Below are 11,591 nucleotides of genomic sequence, written 5' to 3'. Positions count from 1 at the left end.
CATCTCAGGAATATCAGTATTGTAAATTCTTGGGTTGTGACATGAAGTCACTAGAATTGGCCCAGTCCAGTGGTACGAAGGGGCAATCCGGCGAGTACGTCAATGGAGGGTGCAATCAGGTGTTTGTAAGACTCGGTCCGGCGTTTCTTTTTATTGGGATTCAAAAATGATTTATTATGCAGGGGAAGGATATTTTCACAAAAAAAAATAGACTTTTTGTGTTGGGGGGTTATTTGCTAGGAAAGATATTTTTGGGGAAAATATTGTTAGAAAACGTTCGGTGGGGGTAAAGTGCTTAGGAAGTCTATTTTGGGGGTTTTGTGCAATTTTCCCAAGAAAAAATTTGAATGAAGTTTTTATAAAGCCTAGGCTTTAGGAAAACCCAATAATGCCTCACTTCAAATCATCATCCAAAAAATACTTTCAGCAATTGGAGTTTGGCTCTAAAATTACTTTTCAACACCGACAATAAAATTTGGACCTAAAAATATATATAAATCTTGCGAATCTATGAACACCTATTTTTTGAGTGAAATGGATGGCCTAGATAACTTGTTACAATATACGCTATTTTTATAATTTGAAATTCTAATTTTTCTTCACAACCATAATATTCAAGTCGAGATGATTAATTTAAAAGTTTTTCAATGCTTGAATGGCAATTTTCAATGAGTTGTGAGGTGAGGCATTACTTATTTTAATAGAGATACAGCTCTATCAATCCATTTTCCAAAAAATTATCAGAGATTTAAAGGGTGAGGTTTGTATAAGGTGTCTACCTTATATAATACAAATAAGGTCCATATTTAAATTTTGCTAGAAGACATAGTTCCAGTATCAAAAACCTTAAGATGGCTTAAAAATTCCATATTTAGCACAATTATAAAATTTAAAATTTTATTAACAGTGCATATCGAGCAGATCGATAAACACTTCAAAATGTTGAGAATGAACAGTTCAGATAACTTATAATGCGATTAACTATTTTTAGGACTTGAATTTCTTTTTTTTTCTTTATACCATATATATCGATATTGAGATGATCAATTGGAAAGTTTCCAACTTCATACATTCGTTTCTATTTGATTTCTCAATGCACCTTATTTCTACAATATAAGTTTGCAACCTATATGAAATTTTTCTATTTTAAAGTGTAAAAATTAAAAAATACTCGTAGTTTTAAAATTTATTTAATTTTTTTTCCACTCATGATCTCTTTTTTTTAGATTATGAGCCAACTTTAGAGGGGGCATGTAAATGAATATATGAGTTGATGGACTCCTAGAAAACCCACTGAAGAATAAATGAATAGTTATGATTTTTTTATTTTTTATTTACAAATTATATTAAGTTGGAATTTTAGATGTTTATATTTCTCACTTAGGCTCAACTAAAAAAATTAAAAATGAATTAAAAAAATATACTAGTTTTGTCCAGCTTTGAGACTATTACATCGGAGCAAAATAATTATAAGTTGTGCAACACGCGAACCACAGTTTACAGTTGGCGTGATTTTGGGTGGTGGTGTGTCAAATGACCAACGACATTATTGGCAGCGCTGACACCACTACCGGTGTTCGCACGTTCAAATCTGTCCAAAAAGCTGGTGTCCCCATATCAACATCACCAACACCATCATTGAAGGAGTTCCGACCAGACCAATATCTAACTATGGGCAATGATTCCAACACAATTGTCACTGATGCCATTGTTTGATTATGCTAACAATAGCGTTGATGCAATGATGATTACTTTCCATTCTAATTTGGGCATTCCAATATCAGACAATTGGTGACAATTTGAGCCCATCAGAGTCGATGCTACTGGTACTAGCGTCAACGCTACTAACTCAATCATTGGGCTGGGGTTACTAGCGTCAATGCTACTAAACCCATCGGGTGGTAGTGTTGAATTCATGTTCGCTCTGTTTTACCCATCGGGTGGTAGTGTTGCATTCATGTTCGCTCTGTTTTGATTTCGAATGGCAATCATCCGGTCCTTCTCTTGCCTTGGGCCATTTTGATCCTCTAAGGGGCCTTTCAGAGGTTTCGGGCTTATGGCCGAATCCTCATGACGGACCATTCAAGGTGCCCTAAGTGTTAGGGTGATGGCTTCAAGGATTCTAGGTGGTTCCAACGTTTATGGTGGTTGGCCCGGGGGTATTTCAGTTTTCTTACAGTTCATGCAATCAGGATCAAGGTGTCTATAAATCTTTTTTTTTTTTTTCAACATCCATACATCCCAAGGTCGAGATAATCAATTAGAGGATTTTTTGGTGCCAATATGGTCTTTTCCATGTAGCATTTTTGGGGCAATATTTTTCTATAGTACAACAAGGTTGGCACCTTATATAAACTTTTTCCATAATGCCAAAGTAATAAACTCATGTCAAATGAATCTACATCAGTTTATACAACTAAAGGTAATCTTGGCTAAAGATGTGGCTCTGGCGCTGAAAAAACTCATAGGCTTAAAATTCAAATTTCATACCCTATTTATGAAATTTAATCTTTGAAAATCATACAAATCATATAAATCTATATATACTTAAAAATATTGAAAATGAACAATCTAGATAATGTGTTACACTGTTTTTAGGACTTCAATTTTTTTTTTTTTGCTTTCATATTTATAAATCTCAAAATTGACATGATCAATTGAGGGTTTTTCAGCATCAAAACAACATTCTCCAATGGGGAGCACATTGCTACTACATTATAAAATTGACGCCTCATATAAACTTTTCTAATTTATAATTACCGTATATAGAAATGTTATCTTCCCCTTATATAATGCAGGTTCGATGTTACTTCTCCTTTCATCGAAGAATTTTTAATTTTATCCCCAATACAGGTCTTGTAATTGCCCCCCTGCTAAAAGATATAATAAAATGAATCATTCTTGGCGATATTTGTAAGAAAGTGTACGACAAATACAATTTAACATACTTCTATAGTTCGATATCGTTCTAACAAATACAATCTGAACTCCATATATAGAGTCTGATAACACTGTTAATAAACAGAACATGAACTCAACATACAAAGCACAATAACACAGATTGATAGATCATACACACAAACACGCACATAGATCAAGCTTAAAGTGGGTTTGAGGTAGTATGTTTCCGCTCTGTAGACTTGGTTGCAAGTTCAAATCCCACTCTTGCCAAATTGAAAAACTCTAATGAATTTTCGTTCAAAAAACCACACACAGAGATCAAGTGGCTGCTCAGTTAACCAAAGATCAGTCAAAGGCTTGGTTCTCATTCCAATAAGCCTCTGTTCTTACCCCATCCAATAGCCATGAGATAGAGAACCACACAAGCTCCAAATATACCGAAGGTGGCTTGCAAGAACTGTGGCACCCCAGTTTCAAAGAGGGGGACGTGAATATTAATACTAAGCATGCCAACAGCAACAATGGCACCGGTGACTATCAATGTCGCAGTCATAAGCATCACTGCCATTTGAAGCAGTTGGTTCTGTTTGTCATCCAGTATTATCTTGATGTAGTCTTCCATATCGTCCACGTATTCTTTCAACTTCAGAAAAGGCAACAATCAACAAACAAAAAATTTAAAATAGAAAAGAAAAAGAAAAAAATACAAAATTATGCCGATCAGTTGACTAATAGATACAAACATAAAAAAATGGTGAAGCAAATTGTACAATGCACATGTACAGTATATTTCACTGAAACTTTTCCGGAAACAAAATACAACCATAGCAGATGTAAAATTCTGCTCCCAGCTTGTACTTGCATAACAAAAAAAGGTATCTGAAACATAATAGCACAATGCGGCGGAATATGGTTTGAATCAGTAAAAGAAGAAAAGTTGATTCGATCAAACAAAAGGCAATGGTATAATTTGATATATATATAACAAAAAGACATATATGAAGAGTATAATTAACAAAAAGACATATATATAACAAAAAACATACAGTTGAGATTTTGTTTAAGGTTCCCTCTATCTGCACAAAGTATGCTTCTAAAAGCATCTCCAAATCTCCTATGTCGAGCTTAAAACCGCTTGAGCTTTCACCACCACTGATGTCCTTACCATTACGGCTAATATAGCAAGCCCCATCCCTAATCACAAGAAGCAAACAAGAGAGTATCCATCAGTGTAAATTATTTTTAATAATTAGGGCAAAATATATTATAATATCATTTTTTAAAGGTAATCATTGTTGAAAACTTTGCAAGAAAACAAACAATATGCTTAGGAATACGAAACAAGGAATGAAACTTTAACAGTTTACAGAGAAGTACACAGAAGCAATTACACGCCAATTACGAGCCGAACCTTGATATTGCTTAAATAGTAAATGGAAAAGGTACCATCGATGTAAACTGAAAAAAATTCTTCCTTCTCCATTACATCACCAAAAATGAGGATGGAAAATCATTTTGGCTTGTCATTCCACAACCAGGGAACCTCCCTCCAAAATTAATAATTGGCAGTTACTTTTGGTGACTTCATAAAGTCCATAACATTAGTGCAAAGCCTTAGTTTCCATAGAAATTCTTTTTAAAAAAATACATTCCCCCATCAGATCACAAGGTCTAACTCTGTACCCAATGAACACCCACTTTAAAATTAGAATAAAAAAAAATACATTCTCTCACAAGAGAAAATTGTACACTTCCTACCTTGTGCCAAACCTTGGTACGAGTATTTTTGTCGGATATCCACTTACCGTGTTTCAGGATGTAACTCTCTCTCTCTCTCTCTCTCTCTCTCTCTCTCTCTCTCTCTCTCTCTCTCTCTCATACACACAAACACACACACACACCGCTTATATTGATTAAAAATTTCAAACCCCAAAATCAAAACACATTGTTCATTTTTTGGATGGTCGGATCTAAGTGTTTAGGTATTTTTTTTCTCATTTCTTAGAATTACTCATGTGGTGATTCTAAGGTGATTCCTAAAATATTTGATCAAACCAATCCTCTTGAGTGGGTATTTCGCCTTAGGAAGCAAGTGGACGATTTGTTAATGTGAATATGTTATACAAGCTCTTCAGAAATATATCTGCAAAGCACCATGAGTATCTCTCCACTTTTGCGGCAGCCACGAGATCACATTAAAATGGGGATCCTCTGATTAATTAAAATGGGTTTTCTCTGAATTAGAAGAAAGTAACAAGAATGACGAATAACAAGCTAATACCAGCCCTTGAAGCCAAAGTCCCATCTACATGTAACTCAAAATACACATGAAGTACAAAGCAAAGAAGTTTCAAACAAAATATGCTTCAGGGAAATTTCTTCTGCATAACCAGAATAAGGGTAGCTGTTGCTACAGCTATCAAAGTTGAGCTTTGAGCAACCCAAATAAAAAGGATTTGATGTATCTTGTTCCTGGACGAGTGATAGAATAAACATAAAATGTCAGACATGCCTCACGACAAGATCCTTAGCTAAGACAAAATTTGAATGCCCATGGCTTAAGGCCAGAGAAGATGCAGTGACAAGAAACATGAGTGTGGCATACAAGTTATTCCTCAAAGCCCACACCTTGATTGAGTGAGTGGCCTCTGAACTGTACCACAACTTGGCAAAAGTGAAAGGCAAAGGGAAACAATTGATACTCAAGTGTGCATGTGTGCCTACACACACACACTGCAAAAAAAAGAAAAATATTTGTGAACAGGACTTTCATAGCTTATATAAATTAATGTACCTTTAAATCCAACTAAGTTCTACATAGAATTTCTACCTCGCTTCATTTGAACAAAGTTCATCTTCATCTTGTTCCAGTTCATCTTTCAAAGAGATCTCATCCATAGATTGTCGAACAAGCTTATCTGTCAAATACATCTCAGCCATATCGGCATCATCATTCAATAAATGTTCAAGTTCGTCCCTGACCTGAAAAATATTAATGAAATAGTACACTGAATTATAAGAAAAGGAGAACTTTGCAGCAAACAAAATCACCAAGTAAACTACACAAAAACCTCCACAAGCCTCACTAGTGGTTACAGAACCAAGAACAATAACTAGTAGAATAATGCACTGTATTATATATGTATGTAAGTGGAATCCAGCTGAAAGATTGGGATCATGCCATTTCACCAAAAGCAAGAACACGTGGTTGAGTAAGCAAGAAATGAACATCAAATAGACTTATCAATAGCACTGAATAAGGAAAGAATAGGTTTAATCGTCCAACCCAAAAGATACTATCATTCTCAACATTAATGGAAGAATCAAGGAAGCAGTAGCTCTAGAAAATGGCACAGCTAAGAACTTGCATAACATTAGATCCAAGGTTCGGAGCAAGTAGCAAGAATCATTTGTACGGCAGAAGTAATTTCTACCTCCTAAATACTTCGTTACCTTATTTTGTCTCCATCACACCAAAGAATTCAGACCCTGATTCTATACAAAAAATCTCAGCCCTCATTCATAGACAAAATGTATGGAGAAAGAGTCTACTATTATTCAGGTTAGGTTTCTTAAAAAGGATTCTGTACTGAACTAATATTTCATAAACCAAGTCTTTTTAGAATTAAAAATAGAGTTCATATTATTTGGTAAGTTCTGTCCATTATTGTTTGGCTAATCTTATAAAAGAGGAATCTGTACAACTCTTATCTCCATTTCATCCAAAGACTCCTCTCTTTAATCTCCATCCCTAAACTTTAATGCGATGCAATCCATAGTTACCGGGAACGTGAGCGACAAGAGCTCCGGGCTCGGGAGCGGGAGTGCAGAGTGAGGTAGGCTCTATGATCCATGGTTGGGGGAACGAGATCCATACATGGTCAGGTAAAGGGATTGAGACCCTGACTTTTAGGGAGCGCATTCCATATTTTCACAGGAGCAAATTCTTTACCAAACGGAATCGCTTTCCTCCATGATAGGATCGAGGTTCCTGAAATTCACTTATCAAACTATATTGTAACTTGGGAGCAAATTCCATTGAACAATATTTTTAACTTTTTTCAAATTCACAAACCTAATATCTATTTTAACAAAATTCGTGTCATTGGAATTCTCTTTAACATTTTGTTGTCATCAGAGTATGATCTTACACATAGCAATAATAGAAATCCAATATGGTGACGTAATACCTAAGTCCTCGATCTGATGTTAACAATAGTAATGGAGCTTGATAGAAACATTTATCACTATAAAAAACTAATCACATGGGTCCCTTACAAAAATGGCACACCTACCTACATTGTTCTGCCTACAATGCACATGTCCTCCTTTTTGGCACCAATCGCTTGGATTGAACGACTTCCACTCAAATATCAATTGATGATTAATATAAGAATGTTGTGATAGATTGTCTCCAAAAAAGAAATGCTACAATAGTTAAGTTCTCCTTTGCAAAGTAAGAAAGAGGATAGACAATTACACATAGCCATATATAATTCCCAATAGCTCTCCTCTATCAAAAATCGCTAAAGGTTCAAAGACATATACATCAGAGAAACCTCACATTTCCTCACATACATGTTATTCCGTCACCCATAAGGCAATCTCATGAGTGGCTCGATTTGGTTCACAAACACTCAAGCCATAGAAGTCCTTCAGGAGGTAGACAAGACCTAGTGAACTAGCTCCAAGGAAGTTGAGCATATTGACATTCTTCAATGGAACCATAACAGGACTAAGTTTTGTATCTCCTTCCATCTTCTTGCTTCTCTCCTTGCCCTCTCTTTTGTTGCCTTTATTTAAAACTAGACATAAATCACGATCACAAGGTGTGTAAAGTTGTGAATTGTAAAATATGTAGGAAATCATGGAGTTCAAAAAGTTTGTAGGTTATAAAAATTTGGAGGTCCACACCAGGATTGTATATAAACCAAAAAAATGTGTTGGTGAAACTCCCTCCCAAATTAGAGGATACTAGATTCTAAGTAGGTGGAATTGTGGTTCCACTTACTCATGGAACCATGATCTTTGGCAAAGGGATCTGGATCCCAATCTATGGGATCGAGTTCCCCGATTTCCCGAATCGAGATCCCCAATATCAAGGAATCGCCAGAAATCGAGATCCCGTATCTCGGAGTGCGGAATCGAGCTTCTGGCTCAAAAGTGACCCCCTCATTAGAAGATCTCAGTAACTATGATGCAATCTCTATTTCTCTCACTACAACTTCCCTACCCTTTAATATTAGCATCCCCCTCCCTCCCTCCCTCCCTCCCTCCCTCATGTAATCATGTGGGCCACGAACTAGTAGCTCCAATCTCTCTCATGCATCACATGTGTCATGAACCAATAGCTCCAAGAGGCAATTCCAAATTTTCGATACTAAGTCTCAAACAAAGACTTTTGCCAATCAGATAAAAACTTTGGAAAATTAGTTATGTACTATAGATATAGCTAAAAGGATGACTATTGTGATGACCCTAAATTTTTGGAACTGAAAAACAATAGCAATAATAATAATAATAATAATAATAATAAAATAATAATAATAATAATTATTATTATTATTAATAAAATAAAAATAAAAATGATATAAAATACCTATATAAAGGAATAGTTTTGATACACCATGAGACCATTCTTTTTCAAAACTTATCATTTCCAGATTTTTTTTAGAAGAATACTTAATTAAGATAATAGGGTATAAGGTGGCATTATAAGATAACAATATGAGGTGATGTGGCATTATAAGACAATAATATGAGGTGATGTGTCATGAGGTGGTATATAAAAGTGAGAAGTTAACAACAAAAAGGAGGACACATACTTTGACATGTGTCAAGTGGAAGTGTCCTCCCTCACTTTAAAATATCCTTCTCCCCTCGTGAGCTAATCATCAAAGCTCATCAAGTTTTTCCATCTCTCTCTACGTAAGTCTTCTTTCTCTCTCTTATAACAAATTATTATTTTCTCTCTGATAATATTCTCATAATGTTAGTATTATTATCTCATAACAATTATTTTGTCTCTCATAGTATTCTCATGAAGACAATATTATTCTCATAATGTTAGTATTATTATCTCATAACAATTATTTTCTCTCTCATAATATTCTCATGAAGACAATATTATTCTCATAATGTTAGTATTATTATCTCATAACAATTATTTTCTCTCTCTCTCTCTCTCATAATATTCTCATGAAGAAAATATTATTCTCATAATGCTAGTATTATTATCTCATAACAACTATTTTCTCTCTCACAATATTCTCATGAAGATATTATTATTCTCATAATGTTAGTATTATTATCTCATAATATTCTCATGAAGACAATATTATTCTCATAATGTTAGTATTACTATTGCATAACAATTATTTTCTCCCTCTCATAATATTCTCATGAAGATAATATTATTCTTGTAATGCTAGTATATTATCTCATAACAATTATATTCTCTCTCTCATAATATTCTCATGAAGACAATATTATTCTCGTAATGTTAGTATCATTATCTCATAACAATTATTTTCTCTCTCATAATGTTCTCATGAAGACGATATTATTCTCATAATGTTAGTATTATTATCTCATAACAATTATTTTCTCTCTCTCATAATATTCTCATGAAGATGATATTATTCTCATAATGGTAGTATTATTATCTTATAAAATTATTTTCTCTCTTTCATAATATTTTCATGAAGATAATAATATTATTATAATGTTAGTATCATTTATCTCATAACAATTATTTTCTCTCTCATAATATTCTCATGAAGATAATAATGTTTCTCTCTCTCTCTCTCTCATACTCTTTTCTTTCATCTTTTCTTTCTTGTAAAATGTCTATGCTCCCTCTCCCCATATTAACTCATTTGGTCTCTTTTCTCATATCTTTAGATGAACACCATTAATCTCGGTCTTACTCTAGCAACATATCCATCTCGTGACATATAAAAGTGATCTCATTTTCTTGTAAAATAGTTATATAAAAACTGGTATTTTTGTATTTAATTGTAATATTTCCATCAATCAGTATGAATTTTAGATACTGTAAGAGTTATGTGCAAGTGGCCTCATTTTCTTGTAACACACTTATTTAAAAATTTGTATTTCCGCATTTAATTAAATTGCAATATTTTTTTTCGTGAATTTTAGACGTTATAAGTTTTATGTGTTCCTGTAACATGATTATTTGAAAAATATTTTCGTATTTAATAAATTTGTGATATTTCCATCTATTGTTAAGGGTTTTAGACAGTTGAAAATTCACTATTTAACTCTGAATTTCCGTAAGAGTTCTTCTATTGTCAATAGACTTGCTTATTATGTTCAATTTCAAGAATGTCCCTCAGAACTGCTACCTTTTTGAAACTATAGCCTAAAATATTTGACTGGTTATTCATGAAAATATCAGTGAAAATGATTGATATAAATTGCTTCATGTGAATTCATGTTAATAATTTCAAGGATATTTTGAATAAATGATATTGGTGTTTCCTGATATTTAATGATAAAGAGTTTCAGAGATATTTTAAGTATACAAGTGGACCTATCTGATATGCCGGTAGGAATAAGTGGACTCATCCAGTATGCCGGTGAGGTATAAGTGGACCTATCCGGTACATCGATAGGGACTAAGTAGACTCATCTGGTAAGCGGGTGAGGTATAAGTGGACCTATCCAGTACGCCGGAAGGGATTAAGTGAACTCATCCGGTATGTCAGTGAGGTATGAGTGGACCTATTCGGTACGCCGGTAGGAATTAAATGGACTCATCCAGAACGCTGGTGGGGTATATAGGTGACCTGCTTAGGACACCACTAGGGTACTTTGTGAAATCCGTTGAAGTATGTTAAATTGGGCATTTATGTTAAATGATTTATATATGCACTTCCTCATACTGTTTCAATATGCATTCAAACATTTTGGATTATGTTAAAATCGTGCGTTTCTGAATTTGAAACTGTTCTCCATGTATGCTCTTCCTCCTATTGTTTTAATATGCATTCTTTTAAAAAATATTTACATTTTTCCAACCATGATTTTTAAGAATTATGATGGTCACTTACTGAGTAGCCAAACTCATCAAATTATTGAGAATTCTTTTCAGAATAATTGCAGCCTTATTGTTTGTATGTAACGTAGGAGTAGCGTGGAAGAAGTTTGTAGTCCTGGTTAAATTTGCCTTTGTAACTTTTATTCTATCAAAATTGTATATATAGAGACCTTCATGTTAATATGAGTTGTGAGTAGACTTTGTAGAAGTTTTAAAATATCTGAATGGAAATATTAGTTTTGATGCAATGTATAGCAGAAATTACGAATTTGTTCTATTTCTATTTTAAGAATAGATTGTCACTCCTCAGGAATATTAGTGTTATAAAACTTGGGGTGTGACAACTATAATCTTTAAGAACTGGATCTTAGAACTCAAACTCTAGAGTAAAGGGCCACACCGAATCCAAAACAGAAGCTAACACATCAAATTTACCCTAAAAACATTTGGTTTCAAGCCCATAAACAATATAAGCCAGGAAGAAGTGCAAGATGTATTTCTTAGCTGATACCACTAGATGACCACAGGAAACAGAACAAGGCTAAGAACCAATTTAAAGTACAAATTGGACCACATTTGAAAACTAAATGAAAGCAAAAAAAATAGAACTCAGTCAAAAGATCAAAAT

The 11,591-nt window shown here is 33.9% G+C and overlaps 1 protein-coding gene across 3 annotated transcripts in view; it reads right to left on the bottom strand.

Annotated features, from left to right (window-relative positions):
- Positions 1–2,924: 2,924 nt before the first annotated feature.
- Positions 2,925–11,591, bottom strand: part of LOC18436763 (magnesium transporter MRS2-F) — a 29,529-nt gene continuing 20,862 nt past the window's right edge. For all 3 annotated transcript variants that reach the window (XM_020668758.2, XM_020668759.2, XM_088851433.1), the window contains exons 4-6: positions 5,732–5,883; positions 3,948–4,095; positions 2,925–3,544 (exon numbers count right to left, since the gene is read on the bottom strand). In XM_020668758.2, the coding sequence (XP_020524417.1) occupies positions 3,266–3,544; positions 3,948–4,095; positions 5,732–5,883 (579 nt within the window). In that variant the 3' untranslated portion in view covers positions 2,925–3,265. The remainder of the gene's footprint in view (positions 3,545–3,947; positions 4,096–5,731; positions 5,884–11,591) is intronic.

The sequence above is a fragment of the Amborella trichopoda genome, chromosome 11, assembly GCF_054954075.1.
Source record: "Amborella trichopoda isolate Santa Cruz 75 chromosome 11, AtrichopodaSantaCruz75HAP2 v2.0, whole genome shotgun sequence".
NCBI lineage: Eukaryota > Viridiplantae > Streptophyta > Magnoliopsida > Amborellales > Amborellaceae > Amborella > Amborella trichopoda.
The sequence above is the reverse complement of the archived record's forward strand: the minus strand, read 5'-3'. Positions and strand labels throughout refer to the sequence as shown.